General features: G+C 42.1%; 1 protein-coding gene across 1 annotated transcript in view; it reads left to right on the top strand.

Annotated features, from left to right (window-relative positions):
• Window positions 1–19,377, top strand: part of ELF1 (E74 like ETS transcription factor 1) — a 100,163-nt gene that overhangs the window by 37,836 nt on the left and 42,950 nt on the right. The window contains exons 2-3 of the mRNA XM_065404487.1: window positions 8,858–9,164; window positions 18,724–18,898. Of these exons, the coding sequence (XP_065260559.1) occupies window positions 9,093–9,164; window positions 18,724–18,898 (247 nt within the window). The 5' untranslated portion in view covers window positions 8,858–9,092. The remainder of the gene's footprint in view (window positions 1–8,857; window positions 9,165–18,723; window positions 18,899–19,377) is intronic.

Here is a 19,377-nt window from a genome sequence, read left to right as displayed (position 1 = left end):
TAACTTTGTTTAAAGAGAAGCTGAACCTGCCCCCGTTTCTTTACCCAGTTTATGTTGACTATCCTCTCCAGCTACATACCCCGTTCACCCCGTCCCCCCCCTTCCAACACACGTTTAAAAATAAAATAAATGGAACTTTGTTAATGAACACCGTTTTCTTTATTACTGTTTTCGCGGTAAAGTGTTGAAACTGGGACGCAGACTGTGGTGGGGAGCGGGCGTAGTGATGGAAAGGACCGCTGCATAAGATCTCTAACCGTCCTCCCCTGCCACAAACTCACATAGCCGCCGCCGCGCCCCCCCCCCCCCACAGAACATGAAAACCACCTCCAAGACTGACCAGGGTGCCTAGTGACTGCAATGTGTGTGTGACCTGCTGCTGAACCTGCCCCCCTGTCTGTACCCTGGTAAAGGTGACTGTCCTGTCCAATTACCAACCCCCTTCCCCCCCTTCAAACACACTCTCCTCTAAAAGAACATGATGGAAACAGTAATTAACAGAAACGTATTTTTTATTAGCAACTACACAGTTAGGGGATGAAACTGGGCCGGGGGCTTAGGTGAGGCGGGAAGGAAAGGACTTATCAAATTTTGGGGAATGAGAGCCTTCTGGTACTTGAGCAGTCTGCAGGGGTGGAGTGACAGTTTTCATGGCCCCTGCCGCCCCTCCTTCTTGGGACTTTGGGTGAGGGGGGGATGGGACTTTGTGGCGGGGGAGGGCTCTGTCCTCCTGTCTCCGGTCCTGCAGAACATCCACAAGGCGCCGGAGCATGTCCGTTTGCTCCCTCATTAGTCCAAGCAGCGTTTGAGTCGCCTGCTGGTCTTCCTGCCGCCACCTCTCCTCCCGTTCTATGTGTGATCGATGGATTTGCGACATGTTCTCCCTCCACTGGGTCTGCTGGGCCGCCTCGGCTCGGGAGCAGCCCATAAGTTCTGAGAACATGTCGTCCCGTGTCCTTTTCTTTCTCTGCCTAATTTGCGCCAGCCTCTGGGAGGGGGATGCCAGGGTAGGTCGGGAGACAGTCGCAGCTGTGGGATGGGAAAAAGGGAGTGAATTCCTCACAAAGATAATTTTTTGTGAACAATGAACATAGTCTTTCTCTGTGAACAAGACCATGCACAGCACCTATCACATGCGCACTCAGGACAAGGTCGAATTTTCGGCCTTCGCATTCAGTGCCTGGGGTCTTGCAGTGGAGATCAGACAAGCGGGGCAGGACAGCGGAATTCGGGTAGCAGGCTGACATGGTAAGCCGTAGACTTTTGGCTGCTTAAAACTTAAATTATAGCAGTGCCCTCCTTTCACGTTCAAAGCAATGCTCCTAGCATTGGCCAGTTCCTGCTGCCGGCAATCCGGCAAGCATGAACTCTGCCCCTGTCCCACCCCCTCGCGGCTGTCCCCGGGAAAGATCCCTGTATGCTGCCCCTCTCCCGCCTCCACCGCGTGGCTGTAAAATGCCGGTTACAGTTCTGTAATGGAACAGGCAAGCAGTCCCAACAGTAACATTCCCCTAATTCTAAGCAGGTCACCATGAGCGACATCACTCTGCTGAGGATTTCTGGGACAGAGAAAGACCGCATGCTGCGTGAAAGCCAGCAAAAACCAGGGCCGTATGCCGCCATGCTCTGCAAGGCAATGATCCCAGAGTACTTGATGATAGCCTGGCGCGGAAAAGTTTCCTACCACGGAGGACACAATAAGGCCGCTCTCCCCAGGAACCTCATGCAAAGGCTTTCCAATTACCTCCAGGACAGCTTCATGGAGATGTCCCATGAGGATTTCAGCTCTATCCCCAGACATATAGACCTTCTTTTCCAGTAGCTGCACTGGCAAGGACTAAAAAGTAGAGCGCCTAGGGCAAAGTAATCATGAAAAACCCATTGTTAATATTGTTAATATTCCTGTTCTGTTCAAAATAAATGTTTACATGTTTTAAACACTTACCGACTGATCCTTCCCCTGATTCTGGGTCCTGGTTAACGCCTGGGGACGGTTGGTAGGGGATCTCTGTGAGGGTGATGAAGAGATCCTGGCTGTCGGGGAAATCAGCGTTGTAAGCGCTGTCGACTGCCTCGTCCTCCTCATCTCCTTCCTCATCTTCCCCGTCCGCTAACATCTCCGAGGAAGCGGCCGTTGACAATATCCCATCCTCAGAGTCCACGGTCAGTGGTGGGGTAGTGGTGGCGGCCGCACCTAGAATGGAATGCAGTGCCTTGTAGAAACGGCATGTCTGGGGCTGGGATCCAGAGCGTCCGTTTGCCTCTTTGGTCTTCTGGTACCCTTGTCTCAGCTCCTTGATTTTCACGCGGCACTGCGTTGCATCCCGGCTGTATCCTCTCTCTGTCATGGCTTTTGAGATCTTCTCGTAGATCTTTGCGTTCCGTCTTTTCGATCGCAGCTCCGAAAGCACGGACTCATCGCCCCACACAGCGATCAGATCCAAGACTTCCTGAGATTCAAACTGGCCATACAGGAAAAGGAATTCAAATTTTCCCGGGGCTTTTCCTGTGTGGCTGGTCAGAGCATCCGAGCTCGGACTGCTGTCCAGAGTGTCAACAGAGTGGTGCACTGTGGGATAGCTCCCAGAGCTATTAGCGTCGATTTCCATCCACATGGCCATGTCGAATTTAGCGCTACTCCCCTTGTTGGGGAGGAGTACAGAAATCGAATTTAAGAGACCTCTATGTCGAACTAAATAGCTTCGTTGTGTGGACGGGTGCAGGGTTAATTCGATTTAACGCTGCTAAATTCGACATAACCTCCTAGTGTAGACCAGGCCTGAGTTCGTTCATTTACCCTAATTTAGAACCACTGCTGTTAATATATCTACTTTTTTTCATTGATAGAAAAATTCAAGTCTGTAGGCCTTGCACACTAACTCAGTGTCTGGACTGTGATGCTTGGAAATTGGTATTGCTGTTCCTTGGTTAGAGAAAGTGCAAACAAAATATTTCATCTTAATGAAAAAGTATTAATTTATCTATTGGGGAAGGTTTAAACTACTGTATATACTCGTTCATTAGCCCATTTGTTTATAAGCCGACCCCCCAAGATGGTTAGGTAAAAATAGCAAAAAACTGTATGACCCTTTCATAAGCTGACCCTATATTTCAGGGGTTGGCAAACTTTGGCTCCCGGCCCGTCAGGTTAAGCCGCTGGCGGGTCAGGATGTTTTGTTTACTTGGAGCATCTGCAGGCACGGAGCCCCTGAACTCCCAGTGTCCGTGGTTTGCCATTCCCGCAGCTCCCATTTGCCGGGAATGGCAAACCGCAGACACTGGGAGCTGAGGGGCTCAGTGCCTCCAGATGCTCCAAGTAAACAAAACGTCCCGACCCACCAGCGGCTTACCCTGACGGGCCGGGAGCCAAAGTTTGCCGACCCCTGCTATATTTTAAAAGCTGGCATCACAAGTAACACTCAAAAGTTTTGCTAGAATTATTTTAATGTAATCTAACAAAAAACCTGTTGTTGTTATAACAACAACTGAACAAATATGTACTCACCTTCAAAATTACAGTCATTTAAAATCAGTAAATGGATATTTAAAACAAGTAACTTAGAAGAATGAGACTTTAAAAAGTCTTAAAATCCTTCAAAGTCTGAATCAGTCTCTGATTCACCAAACAGTTCATTAAACTCGGCTTCAGTCACAGCTGCACCTGCATCGTCATCGTAGATGTCGGCAGTGTCGTCTTCAGAGTCAGATTCCTTCTCATCATCAGCCTCTGTTGTGTCATCATCAAATATGGCATCATCTTTTGACCCGTCGAGTGCATTGCTGATACAGCATTTCCTAAATGATTTTTCTACCATTTCCGAGGGAATAGGCACCCACGCGTCCTTGATCCACTGGGCGACCAGATTGATTTCGGGCTTCATAAAATTCCCGCCTTTTGTCAACTTTGCCATGCCTGAGCACATCCATTCAAACCACATTTTGCGTAGCCTGTCCTTTAAGGGTTTGTTCAGGCAGACATCAAGCGGGTGTAGAACTGAAGTTAAGCCTCTAGATCTTACAGCCAAAGTAGTTTTCATATTTTTGGCCACATTTTTCACCTCATCCATCTTGTGTGCCCTGAACATGTCCCAAACAAGCATAGCAGGTTTCTTGAAAAGTGCTCCTGGTCTCTTATTCCACACTTTTTCCAGCCATTCAATAGTCCCACACTCATCCATCCATCCCTTTTCATGTGCACGTACGATGACACCAGCGGGAAATTTCATGTTTTTAGGCAAGGTTTTTCTTTTAAAAACAACAACAGGAGGGAGCTTTGATCCATTTACCAAACATGATGAAACCACCGTAAAATGGATTTTTTCATGGCCAGTGGTTTTAATTTAAAACTTTTTCCCACCAACACCGGTTACCGTTCTGTTGCTCGGGAGATGGAATGTCATTGGTGTTTCGTCCATATTTCCTATTTGTGACAGTTCAAATGCATATTCCCTTCGATATTTTATAATAAATATTCGGAAAGATTCGATTTTTTCTTCCAGATCTCTAGGCAGCTTTTGCGCAATCTTTGTTCGCTGATGAAGCGAGAGACTATGACGGTTCATGAAGCGAGTACACCAACCCGCTGATGTGACAAACATTGACGGCTTTACTGACTTGTATTTGTCGTCTTTCGACATTTGCAGAGCACGCAGACGAATTCCAGTTCTAGTGACAATGTACTCATTTTGTCGACATTCAACAACCCAATTATTGAGATCTTTCTCTAGCTCAGGAAATGAAGCGCACCTCGTTGGACATTTTTTTTTTCTTGATTCTTGGCATGTCTTTTAGTGGTGTTTTATTTTTTTGCCATTATCTTACTTGCTTCTCATGGATACAGAATTCACAAGCAGCGGCGCAATTATTGTTTGCTTCTGCATATTCAACAACTTTAATATTGAACGTTGCATGATAAGAAGACCTTTTTCTTTTGATTTCACCGTTCATTTTAAATACTAGTATGAAAATAGAGTATTATTATAGTTACAGATTTTGTAAGACTTTATATAGGAATGTCACCTGCTTTATCAATAATAATTTGACAGTGTTCTTTGTTTATTTCAAAGCAGCCCTGTAGATTGGCATGTCTGTAGGGATAACAGGCTATTTCAATTTTATTAGAGATTCCATCGATTCTGCACGTTATATTTTCATATTGGCTCAAGACTTATGAGGTCCATTTCTAGCCACTCTAGTCCACTAAACAAAGCCTTTGCAACTTTAAAAGGCTGCAGTATTGACATCAATAAATGGGTTGGCAAACTTTGGCTCCTGGCCGTCAGGGTAAGCCGCTGGGGGGTCGGGACATTTTGTTTACCTGGAGCGTCTGCAGGCATGGAGCCCCTCAGCTCCCTGTGGCTGCAGTTCGCCGTTCCCAGCCAATGGGAGCTGTGGGAAGTGGCGCCACTCCCCACAGCTCCCATTGGCTAGGAACGGCGAACTACAGCCACAGGGAGCTGAGGGGCTCCATGCCTGCAGACGCTCCAGGTAAACAAAACGACAATGTATTAGATATTCAATTAAATGATTCCATAGAGTTTAAAATCATCAAATTTTGGTGTAGGCCCATTTATAAGCTGATCCCCGCTCTTTGATGCGTCAATTTTTTACCAAAAACATTCGGCTTATGAATGAGTATATACAGTAATTTACTTTTGCTGCTGTATCCTTCATTTTGAATATCAGCAAACAGGCTGCTAGGTGGCCGATGTGAAATGAGATTAGTGAGCATATGACTGACACTATTGGCACTTGCATTTTCTCAAAAGAGAGGCAAAGAAATAAATGGTAAGGGAGGTTAGAAGTGTCCCTCAAGATTAAAGATTAGAAACATTGAGAGGCAACCTAGAGTCGTTGCACTGCTGCAACCTGTACGTGTATTCTGAGGATACATGGAGACCCTCACAAATACTATAGGTGCTTTACAAAATAATTTATTTTAAGGTTGAAAAATTAAACAAATATTTTTAAAAATATATTCATGTGGCTTCCATTAAGAAAACTCAAATGAGTATATGCCCTTTTATTTAGAGCTATGATTATTCTCATGGGGAATTTAACTTAGAAGTTGGGGGGGGTTCTCATGTTTGTACAATCTTGGGTTTCCTGATTTTGGAAGGGGAAGATTGAGTGCTTTATACTACACTGTTAACATGTAATTGTAATTAATTAATTAGGGAATACTACAACAGACACTGTGTCCCCTGAGAAAGGAAGGCCCAGCTGTTGGATTTCCTGAAGTTATAGCACATGACATCTCCTCCCTAATTAGGTTTCTTGATGCTAGGGAAATAGAGAGGCAATTCCATTCTCCCTGTCTTATTCCACTGTAAAAACAAACCAAAGAATCTGTATCCCCTCCCTTTAACAAGATCAGTATTGTATATAAACACAGTTGTTAATAATCAGAAATGGCTAAATCCTGTTCCCTTTAAAGTCATTTAGAAATTTTGCCTTTGACTTTAATGGCCACAGGATCTGGCTGGCTCAAAATGTATATTTCACAGTTGATTGCTATATGTCTGGAAGCTGGTGCAGACTCACCGGCAGCGCCTCCTGCTGGTCACTTCCGGGAATTAGCTCTCCAGCTTCCAGAGTGCCCTCTTCAGGCCAGTGATCCACCTTGCCGCTGCTGGCCCCCGTATCCCTCCTGGACCCCGGTGCCCCTTTAACTGGGTGCTTCCCCCCAGCAGTACCCACAATTCTGGGTCTCCCCCTCCCAGGGGAACCCCCACCCACTATCCCCACTTCACCTCAGAATATGGCTACTGCCAGTCACCATCTAGCCCCCACTCACTGGGGCAGACTGCAGTGTACGCCACTCATCACAGGCAAGGTTGGGTTGGACCTGCTACCTCTCTCTGCAGCCCCAGTACTGGTCTTAGGCCCTCAGCTAGGCCCGCAGCCTGGGGGTTTTCCACACTGGAGCTACCCAGCTCCTCTAGCCTTCCCCCAGCCCTGCTCCACTCCCCGTACCCTGCTCAGCTCCCTTGCAGCCAGGCCCTTCTCTCTCTACAAGCAGAGAGAGACTTCCATCTGCCCCTCCCTTCCCTGCCTTTATAGGGCCAGCTGAGTCTGTTTGGGGCGTTGCCCAGCTGCAGCCACTTCCCCCAATCAGCTCAGCCTAAAAGCTGCTTTCTCAAGCCACAGCCTGTTTTTAACCCCTCTGGACCGGAGCGGGGTGACTACCCCGCTACAATATTTAATATATAACTTGTGTCTTAGGACAGTGGTTCACAACCTTTCCAGACTTCTGTACCCCTTTTAGGAGTCTGATTGTACCCCAAGTTTGTACCCCAAGACTCTCTGTCTGCCCAGCTCTGAAGGCAGTGCTGCCACCAGTAGTAGTGCAGAAGTAAGAATGGCAATACCATACTGTACCACCCTTACCTCTGCACTACTGCTGGCGGCAGCCACTGCCTTCAGAGCTGGGCATCTGGAAAGTGGGGGCTGCTAGCTGGGGCATTCATGTTGTTTGCGACACGGGAGGACTATTTTTTTTAATCCTGCCCCATCCCGCCTTACAATACCCACTCCACCCGCTCTCACGTTGTTTGTTGAATTTTTATCCTTCTTCCTCTGTTATCGCAGCAGTACATGGGGGATCCCTGTCCTGCTTCATGGTTCTAGAGCCTGTTGTAAAACTAGGCAAATAAGATGAGTTGGCATACCCCTTGGAAGATTTCTGCGTCCCCCCCAGGGGTACGTGTACCCTGACAGAAAACTGTCTTAGGAGATCTGAATTTAATGCAGTGGGTGGAACCATGGGCTGATATTTTCAAAAATAGGTGCTTAAAGTTAGGGTCCTAAATCCATATTTAGGCACTAAATATGGACGTAGGCATCTAGCTTTATGCACCTATTTCTTGAAAATCTTGGCCTATATTTTAAAAACGTTTCTCAGCTTTTTCTTATCAGTTTACTTAATATATGAGTCATATAAATAAGATCACATTTTATGTCCCATTTGAAAAAATGTGATACAGTTTATCACTTTGAGCCCATTTCAGCTGCCTCTACCTTTTATTGCAGCTGAATAAATTAGAATGTGGGAGTTGTAAGCACATATCCCTCCAATGAAGCTGTTTACATTCCTAAGTTGCATTTCTGTTTTTTGCTATTGTAGCGTGCAGTTTTTTGCATGTTCTAATTTGCCATGACGTGGTCAGTGCTGTTTCCTTCCTGTTGCTTGCAAGCCTGTGCTAGAGATAAGGATACATTTACAGTACATTTTAAAAAGAGAGGCTGCTTAGTGTGAGAACTCCAGGGCTTTCTGGATTTTAGAAGGATTAGTTAAAAAGGAGTATGTATTTGTTTTATCTAGTCTATGCTTTAGGAGTTAACCAAGATAAAGTGAATCATCCATTTAACTGGCAAAATAACAACTTTTCAAAATTGGGCCAGCAAATGAGGAGGAGAAAACAATAGTACCTGCTGTATCCAATAACTTATTAGATTGCTCTGGGATTTTATATTTTGCCTTGAATTTTCTCTTAGATACTTCATTAACAAGTATGGGAGCTGCATGCTGTGTATCAAGTGAAAAATAAAATGTCAATAACTATTGTATTTAAATTATCATTTTTTGTTTTTACTTGTCAGTATGCTACTTTTATTTTTATTTTAATCTGATACACTTTGAAACTCATGTCCCACTTGGTGAAACAAACTGAACTGTTTATGAAGCACACTAAATTAAACATGTTCTTATCTGTAAAAATAAGATCTCTAAAGATACGGGAGAGTCTGACTTTATGTGATGTAGATGTGGATCTCTTTATTACTCTGAACAAACTTTTATGGCTGTGCTGTACAGTTAAGGCAACTACTTATTCATTGTAATATTTTTGTTTTTCAGGGGTGAAAGGTTATCTAACTGAGGACATTTCAGGAAAGGTTTCCCCGGGTTTGTTTATCTTTGAGCAGGGAAGAACCCAGGAAGATTGGCTGTCCAGGAATTATTGGCCCAGACACCTGGTTCATTTCATAATCGTGTTTTCCTGCCTGACTGGATCTTGGAAACAGTCTCCATTCCTTTACATTTGAGAGCATTTTTCTTCTTCTGTGGAACTGAGACCTGGGAATGCTTTATTATGGCAGCAGTTGTACAACAGAATGAGCTCGTGTTTGAATTTGCCAGCAACGTCATGGAGGATGAGCAACAGGTATGAGATAAAAAAAGAAGCTATATTAGTTTGTCAGTGATGTGCGTATTCTAAAAATATCAGAAAACATGTCGCCCTCTTTTTTTTTTTTTTTTAACTAAGCATTGAGATCATTATTACCACAGAAAATGTTAGCACGGTTTCGAAAGTTCACTGTTGCTTCATGCAGTGTTTGTGAACAAAGCAGAAAATAGTTCAAGTGCTTGGTAGTCATGACCTTGTGACTTCTGTGGTATTGAAGAGACCATTTCTTCATTGTTAACAGATCTGTGCCAGTAGATCCCATTGGTAGATGCAGAATTCCAAAGCCCTAGTATTTAGCAGTCTTTTTAACCCTTCTAATACACTTGGATAAGATTATAAATATGGGGAGGGTGCTACTCCACAGATGGCCAGAAAACCCACCAGAAGGTTATCTTGGATACCATATGTACGTTATGGGTTATTTTCTGAACTGTATTATTATAGGGTTTTGTCAGCTACTCAAAAATGCAACTAGCAATTTAAACTCCAATAATTTATTTAGGCTAGTGTCTGTCACATTACAAAAAAAAAACCCTCCATCCCCTTCAAACCATTCTCTCAATTAGTTATCTAAGCCAAGCCCTGTGTCTAAATGATGTAAAATCTGCCTTGACACTATAGTGAAGGATTCCTTAAATGCAAATTATAATAATCATACTTATGGAGGGAAGAGGGCAACTGCTCTTAAGAGATTTCAAATGCCTATTAAAGGTAAGATTTGTATTTGTTAGCAAGGCATTATTACAGGGAGGCAGTTTTCAAAATGCTGCTAAACACTGTTACTGTCTATCCAGGCCATAATATCTTTTAAAAGTTCTGTGTGAAAAGCACCTCTCCTTCTACAATGCTTCTGGTTTTGTAATCATGCTATGGCTTTTTTTTTTTTTTTTTTTTTTTTAACATGACCTACCTAAAGGGCTTTGATTGGCTAACATCTGCTGTCACTCACATGCTTCCAATGAAACTTGAGTTTGAACTGCTTACTCAATTTTGGGTGGAAGTTCTGGCAATGTAACTTCCTTCCCTGTATTTTTCCAGAGTTCATGACAGCCCAGGGATTCAAATATTGCAATTCCATAAACTTAGTGGAAAGCAAGCCTTATTTATTAGCATTATTTATTGTTGTTCTCACTTTCCCAGCCAATGGCAGAGGAGAATGCTGAGGAAGGAAAGGATGCTTCATTCCAACTTCGTAGAGAAGAAATGAATCTGGCATGTTTTTGCTCTGTTTAAATATGTTTTGATGTAGACAAATGGAAATAGGCATAACATATAAAGAACATGATCAAATATTTCAAGAGGGCAATATAAACCTCCCTTAAGAGTTCTTCAACCTCAGAACAAATGCCTCCCTGGCATTCACTTTGGAAGCCCAATAAATCCTATGCTAGAAAAAGCCTAGGAAAACAGTCTTGTAGCATGCCCTAAAAGTGACCCAATTAAGGCTATAACAGACTAATGGGAAAAAGTGAACTCTATAATGCCAATGATCACTCATTGAGAATACTTTGCTGCAAGTTCCTTCCAAACCTGGGAGATTTTAGCTCAATTGCAAGAGATGAGGATAAATCTAGAGATGGCTGATTTATGAGAACGAATCTTATAAAAAGGGACACTCTTCTACAGAAAAAGATCTGAGTGGCTAAAGTGGAAATTGAATATGGACATGTCATATTATATTGTTACCCAAAAAAATGCTGTATTAGAATGTATAAACCAGAGGGATCATGTGGTAAGACCAGGGAGGTAGTTAATTATATACAGAATTGCTAAGGGTTTTGATTTCTGTGATAGATAAAATTGATATTTCTGTTTATATGTCCAGGGCTGGCAGTTAGAAAGTTGTAGCCCTGAAAATATTTTTATTAGTCTAACAAAGATTTTTTTTTTTCTAGCTGAGCTTTGAGTATTGGTGTCACCCAATTTAATTTTTAAAAAATTATTTTTGCTGTGTTTTTGAATATTAGAATTTAGGGATTGAAATATAAGGAATTTTCCTGTTTTAAAAGCTCTTAACACTTAGTTTAGAGTCCATTTTCTGTCTGGAATGTAGAGAGGGAGACTGTTTCAGAGAAAGTTTCAGTGTCTAGATTCTTAAGTATCAGAGGGGTAGCCGTGTTAGTCTGGATCTGTAAAAAGCAACAGAGAGTCCTGTGGCACCTTTAAGACTAACAGATGTATTGGAGCATAAGCTTTCATGGGTGAATACCCACTTCGTCAGACGCATGACGTGTCTACAGTGTCTAGATTCTGGCTGTTTTCAGTACTTTTGGGAAGTTATAACTCATTCTTATTTTATTTCTTTTGTTATTGTCTTACTTCAACACTTAAAATCAACTTATGAGTCATTTATTTGCAAATGTAACTCAGCTCAGCCAGTGTCCGATGGTGCTAGAGGTGGGATTTGAACAAATGACTCCACATGAACAGGAAATAGGATTTATTTCCTTACCAGCTTTATCCATTTCTGTTTAGGAAATGCTCTTTTTTTGTTTTGTTTTGTTTTGTTTTGTTTTGCCTTCTCAATGGTCCTTTTTGGAGTGTGCAAGTGTGACCATGCACAAATAGCATAAAAACTTCTTCACAGGCTTGAGAATGGGGTGGCTTAGCTTGTGCTTACTCTACTAATAGGATTACAAACTCTGTGGCTACACAGAACAGATCCTGCTTAAATAGGGATGATTCTGTTTCTGCATGGAGTACCATCAGTCTGAAACTATGCTGCACCTTCTAGAGCAGGGGTGGGCAAACTTTTTAGCCCGAGGGCCACATCTGGGTATGGAAATTGTATGGTGGGCCATGAATGCTCACAAAATTGGGGGTTGGGGTGCGGGAGGGGATGAGGGCTCCAGCTGGGGGTGCGGGCTCTGGGCTGGGGATGAGAGGTTAGGGGTGCAGGAGGATGCTCTGGGCTGGGACCGAGGAGTTCGAGGGCAGGAGGGGAATCAGGGCTGAGGCGGGGGTTGGGGCGCAGGAGGGGGTCAGGGGTGCTGGCTCTGGGCAGCACTTACCTCAAGCAGCTCGCAGAAGCAGCAGCATGTCCCCCATCCAGCTCCTACGCGGAGGCGCAGCCAGGCAGCTCTGCACGCTGCCCTGTCTGCAGACGCTACCCCTGCAGCTCCCATTGGCCGTGGTTCCTGGCCAATGGGAGCTGCGGGGGCGGCGCTTGGGGCGGTGTGCGGAGCCCCCTGGCTGCCCCATGCGTAGGAGCCAAGGGGGGACATGCCACTGCTTCCAGGAGCCGGGCAGAGCAGGGCAAGCCCCCGACCCCACTCCCTGGCGGGAGCTCGAGGGCCAGATTAAAACATCTGGAGGGGCGGATGTGGCCCCCGGGCAGTAGTTTGCCTACCCCCGTTGTAGAGGCTCCAATTCTGGCAGATATGCTCCCTACCACAGTTCCTGCCTGTGGCACATAATAGTCTGTTCTCCCAGGGGCTGTGTTACTTCTGTCTAATTTTGGTTGTTGGGTAGTGTTGATGCCTGTGCCATACAGGAAGACATACTAGATGACATGTTGGTCCCTTCTGGTCTTACTCTATGACCTCTCTCTCTCTCTCTCTCTCTCTCTCCCTTCCATTCCTTCACTGCCTTGCAGTTGGTTAGGAAGTTCCAGGCTTGAAACAGTTGCATTTTGGCAGCCACAGTACCTTCCCAAGGGTACACTAGGTCTGGTAGTGCTTGTGGATCAGACCTGGTGCTATCCCTTACAATTTCTTTACTCCCTGACTGCCACTTTTGGCCCTTCACACTCCTCCAAGAGAGAGGGAGGACCTCAGAAAGTACAGTCTCATTGCCTGGCAGGTGGCCTGTCAATTGTTTTAAGATGCCATGGCACAGATTCACAGAACAGTGCAGTCAAGTTAGTGGGGACTGATTTTCTCCACCTTTTGGCCCAATTCCAATCCGCCTTCAGTAGTCTCCTTTACTTTGCATATAGCCACTTCCTCTCTCCCCTCTCAACTCCAGTGTCACAGGGCCTCTGGATCGGGCAGTAAGTTTTACTCTCTATCTCCATGCAGAGTATCTTTCAGCCAGATTCTCAGTCCCCTTCCCACTTTCCTGGGATTGATAATCTGGCTGTGGATCAATTTGGAAGGCTGGATTGTCTTTGGCAGGGGTGATGGAACTGAAGTCAGTTTCTATATGAGGAGGACTCCTATATTCAGAAAGCTCCTAGGAAGACATGGTTCAGGTCTCCCTTCATGGGCTTCCAGTTCCATGGGGAACACACCACATTTATCTGCTCCCCAGAAGCTGCTGTGAGACCTGTTAATCTCTCATGTGCCTAGGTGTGGTGGACACCTTGTCAGAAGCTGACTCTTCTGATTTCACAGGCAGTCTCCATCAAGGAAGGAGAGCATCTCTGACTAGTAATTCTATCAGACGACTTCTGCTATTCATAATTTGTACAAAGTTGCTCCTGTGACTTAAAATAACACAACTACTAGTAGTTTCAATCTTCTATTCTATTGGGATCCAAGTACTTTCCCTCCAGTTATATTATTGAGAAGGGTATGGAAAATCTGAGATGAAATTGCCTCTTTCTCTTGTCACTTTCATATCAGTATATTTCAATAGAACTTCGTGTGGGGGGAGAGGGTGGACGAAATTTTATTGATGAAATTTGCAAGTGCAGTCAATGTAAAAAAGTAATTTTGGCAGTAACAAAAAACTCCTTTTACAAAGTTTCATTTTTCCCTAAAGCCTACAAGTGTACATATATTTTCTGTGAGTAATTACAGAATATTTGCTGTAAGCTTCCTATTCTTAATATTGCAGGAAAGAAAACCTTTACTTTGCATCTTATCAGTATGCAAACCCAAAAAGTGGTAGTCATGTTTTTTTTTAAATGCCACTAAAAGCGTTGCTGATTTTTACTCCTACTCTTCTAAGACTATAATTTATTTAAATCAACTTCACTTACCATATGACAGCATGGCTATTACTAATAATTTTCTATATCCTCCAGCTTACTTTTTTCATTACGTTCACCTTTTCCTTCCTGAACAGTGTGTGTCACTAAGTTCCTCAAATAGTTATTTAAGCATAGGGCAAAACTAAGAATTATCCTAATACTGTCTTTTGGCACTGTATAAATTAGTATGTTGGGATATGCAGTGTAGTTGTAACCATATCGATCCCAGGATATTTGAGAGAGGTGGGTGAGGTAATATCTTTTATTGGACCAACTTCTATAGGTGAGAGAGATGTTGGGGATATTTAGTTACAACTACACCTCTACCCCGATATAACGCGACCCAATATAACACGAATTCAGATATAACGCAGTAAAGCAGTGCTCCGGGGGGGCGGGGCTGCGCAGTCCGGTGGATCAAAGCAAGTTCGATATAACGTGCTTTCACCTATAACACGGTAAGATTTTTTGGCTCTCAAGGACAGCGTTATATCGAGGTAGAGGTGTACCATGGTGGTGTATTCGGGACAGTAGTCCCCAGGCATGGTCAGAACACAATTGTAGGTTGTGCTAAACCATGTTCCTGAGCAATCCTACAGACTGCTAAAATTCAAGGCTGCAGTACAGTTCAGTAACACTATCAAAATATGGTTCAGTCCTGTTGATAGTGCAAGACTGAAGATATTTTAAAAATGAACAGATGACTGACCTATTGTAGCCAGGTTCCACAGCACTATAACTTCTACTGTGCAGTGTAGATGGGACCTTAGAAAGCTCTGGACAAGAATTTCATTTACACAAAAATTGTTTCTAAATTGTAAATACTCTTCCTTATTTTTAGTAAAAAGCGTTTCTTTGGATTTATTCTTCTGAAGCAAAGCAATTGTTTAAAACCTACTCCCTTGAAGAATAACAACAATATAGTTCACTTGCTTTCTTTAGTTCAGGGTTCTCAAACTGGCGGTAGTGACCCCTCAGGGAGTTGTGAGGTTATTACATGGGGGGTCGTGAGCTGTCAGCCTCTGCCCCTAACCCCGCTTCTCCTCCAGCAATTATAATAGAGTTAAATATTTTAAAAGTACTGGTAATTTAATTTATAAGGGGAGTTAAACTCACAGGCTTACTGTGTGAAAGGGGTCACCAATACAAAAGTTTGAGAACCAGTGCCTTAGTTTCTCCTTCTGAGGAGGCTAAGGTAGTGGCACAAATTTAGGCCATTAGAGAGAGAGCATGTTGAGCCAGAACCATTTTTATAGAGAAAGATGCTAATGAGAAGGGCTGGCCTTATGGACAAATAAAGTAAGCAACATTTTCAGCTACCAAGCTAGTGCAACAGCAGAACCATAAGGGAAGGAACACTTCACTATCAAACAACCTGTTTCTAACAGAATTGGAAGAGGAGACTGTTTAAGGCTTCATTTCCTCCTCACCCTCTTGCCCTCCCCATTCCAGCATCTTGAGCTTCTGCCTTGTTTGGGTTGGGGGTCCCACCATTCATAAGGCCTACTCAGCAATGTTGAAAACATATAAGCTCTACTCTGGGAAGAATGTTTGGAAACTATTCTGGCTAACATAGTTTCCCTTGAATGTAGGTGGGACTTCATAATTCATTACTTTTCAAAATTGTAATCCAAGACTTCTGTTCAAATATAGAGAAAATATTTTTCCTGTGTAAACATGGCATGACCTTCAAATCCTGATAATTTAGAAAGGGTTTACGTTTAACCATTGAAATGTTCAGAATTAGTAAATGATATGAGAGGATGTGGTATATTGCACAATATGTATATTATAGGTGGGGCTGGTAGTACTGTCTGTTATCAAAGTTGCGCCACACTTCTCACTACAAAGTCCTGTTTTCAGTAGCTTATAGCTAGGCTTGGAAGGATTAGATTTTTGTTGGTAAATGTCGATTTCACTTTACACACACAAATCGATGAAAAAATATTTCCATTGATAGTAATTGAAATTTACGGATAGGCAAAGTAAGAAAAGTGCTGCTTGAGAACCTGCTTGGTTTAAGGATATTTACTTTGTATATTTTGACATGTGATATTGACAATTTGTGTTTTTAGAGGCTATAAAAGTTTAACTTTTTTAATCTCAATGTCTACTGTCATTAAATAATTATCTGACCCCCTATTTTTTGATTCCCAGCATAATTTCCTGCAATTTTGAAAATTTAAATAGATAAATATAGGGGAAAATGCTTAAAAATAAACATTGATATTATCCATCAAAATTATTAAAAAAAAATTGAATTCTGCCAAGCTAATTTAAAACTTTCCCAGACTTTAAATTTTTGGGCTTAAATTTTCCATGCTAGGTATCTGCCTCAGGCTCATTTTTTAATTTCAGCCAAATGAATCAGCCATTTCCGAGAATGAGGTGAGGGGAAAATAAGTTGGTTTGCTTATGTTAAAAAGTTTTCATGGCCTTTGCTTTAAAAAGCTCTGATACCTCATGCCTTGGATAACAGACTTGAAATGTGGGAGGGGGATGCCTTTGTGTCAGGCAACCTTTAATTCTGGCATTTTAAATTTTTTGAGTGCTTGACTTTTCAACCGTAATACTCTCTTAACATTTTCCCCCATGTTTTCACAATACGTTTATGTCTTGATATTGGTTATATTGGGGAATCTCAAACTTTTTCATATCCTGGACCACATCTCAATAGTGCAGTTGCCTCTTGGAGACCATTTACTGTCCAGTTCATGATCACATAACACCCTGGGGCAAATAAAGCAATTTCAAACATACAGAAAGAATTTGACTTTACCTCTTTTTAATATGTTATTTTGTCCCTTTGCCTTTTTTACTTTTCATTTCAACTCCCCTCATATCTGTTGTGGAAACAAATAGACCCAAAACCATGTGACCAGCCAGATCTCTAAAGACCAACAGTGGTCTATGGGCCAAAGTTTGGGAAACTGCAGGGTAGATTACTGGTTAGTTTCTATCTAGTCTTGTGCCATTAAGAAAATTAGCTGGCTTGGTTCTTAAATGGGATAATAGTTTTGTGAGCCATTTTGATATAATATTAATAACACAGACTGATTCTATTGACTCACATGAGAGCACTTCTTTGGGGTTCAGTAATAAGTCTTAGTGAAGCTCATTATTCTACTGAACTGCTTAGCAGCAGTCATCTTTTCTGATGCTATGACTTTGTGCCCTTTCTCTCTTGGAGTCACTCTTGTTCAGACAGGCCTCTCCTCAGCTCTAACCTGTTCACTTCCTAATTTTTGCAGAACTGCTTGAGAGACCTTAGCTAGGTCTGCTTTTTGACCATTTTATTGCTCTTGTAGATGTTATTTTATTTTGAGGAACTTACTTGCTGAACTTCCATAATTGGCTTTTGTGTCTACTGAACTCTTAACAGTAGAAGCCCACTGAAATATATTAGGGATTTTGTTTAATTTGAGTCTTATTACCCATTAACAACAATTGTTGTTGGAACATATTTTTAAAAACTACTGAATGACTTAAAATACTAATTCCTGCCTATCAAAACTTTTAATGGCACCTGGTGCTACCAATAATTCCCTTCCTGGATTTTTGCTGAGAGATACTTGACCTTATAGCCATCATTTATATTGAACCATTGGCTTGGAATATATATTTTTTTTGAACTTGAACTGTATACAGTGATCAGATTATGACCACAATCATAAGATTTTTTCTTGAATGGTTAAAAAAATGGCTTGAACTAGGTACAAATCTATACTGTACTCTTCTGAAGTATATGTTAGCCCTAAGTCCATCCACACTGTTTTGTTTACAGAAGGACCCACTCACATAACCTATCTTTTAATTTGTCAAATTAATAGTGTTCTATGTTTTTGTAGTATGAAGATTGCTGAAAGAAATCTTGGAGTAAGTGTAACAAACTGTGCTACCATCAGCTAGTGAATCTCTTCCTGTAGATGACCTTTTAGAAGATTAGCTTTAGAAAACTTTTCTCTGTTGTAACATTCACTTTCTGAAAACCTCTTCCTGTTGGGGGACTGCCTTTTGAAAGAATGTTCGTCTTCTAATTATTGTTGCTTGGCTTGACATGTTTCTGATTCTCCAGCTGCTTCATTTCTTTTACATCTGACACAAGATAGAAATTTAGAGGGTAGGCTGAGAGTAGATACTGCAGTGGAGAGGGAGGGACGGAGAAGTTTCCAATTAATAGAACCATAGGAATTAATTGGAAAACATCTCCCTCCCTTCTACTCCTCCAGCCAGTGCAGTTATCCCCTACAATGCATTTTCTAATCCTCTGCCCAGTCCATTTTTTGAAGTACAGTTTTACTCTAAAAAGTGACTCTGTAAAAATGTTGTCATGGGGATATACATTAATTGTTTCTCAATTATTTCTGTAATAAATATGCTTGCTCAGTACAAAGTAATCCTTTTAGAAATTCTAATGATTATTTTGCTGTTATATGACCACCTTCTGCAGCTGTGCCAATTTGCATGTTAAAGGATTGCTGGTTGATTGATATTTGTTCCTGACAACCTAATGTACTAGTAACACTTTATAGATGTGATAAGATTGAAATATTCCAGATAGACAAACATTTAGTTCTGAAATAATCTAAATAGTTTTCTTTTAATACTCCTTTTTCATAGCTTGGTGATCCATCCATTTTCCCTGCTGTCATTGTGGAACATATTCCTAGTGCAGACCTCCTACACAATTATTCTGGCTTAGCTTGCGTTGATGAATCCAGTGACATGATTACTGAGAGTTCCCTGGATGTTGCAGAAGAGCAAATAATAGAAGATGATGACATCACCCTTACAGGTTTGTTAGAGAAATATTTCTGTACCGTATGACAGAGGCTTACGGTGACAAACGTTTTCATGACAAAGAGCAAAATCAACCAAAGTTCTGCCCATACCAAGTAAGGAAGAAATGTATAGGACTATACTATGTTCTTTGTTATGAAGTAAACAGTTTTCTATCTAAATAGTATTTCAACAAAAAAATGGGTTTTCAACTTAAGGAAAACGTGTTTGCTTTCTGTGGAGAATTTTGGACTTTCTAACCAGAACCAAAAATTTTCATTGTTTGAATTTCTGCTGAAATGTTTTTTGATCAGTTCTATTTGCCACATTACTGACAAGAAAGCACTTTTGAGTTGCAATTTAGCAATAATATTCAGTGTCTTTTACTTTCTGATATTAAAGGTTGATTAAAGTTTTTGTCCTGCGTTAAATGAACAATAGTACAAATACAAGCCCCAGAAATGTGGTTTCAAACTCCAGTGAAAGTATTCTAAA

This window comes from Emys orbicularis, chromosome 1 (assembly GCF_028017835.1).
Source record: "Emys orbicularis isolate rEmyOrb1 chromosome 1, rEmyOrb1.hap1, whole genome shotgun sequence".
Taxonomy (NCBI): Eukaryota; Metazoa; Chordata; order Testudines; family Emydidae; genus Emys; species Emys orbicularis.
This window is presented reverse-complemented; position numbering and strand designations above follow the sequence as displayed.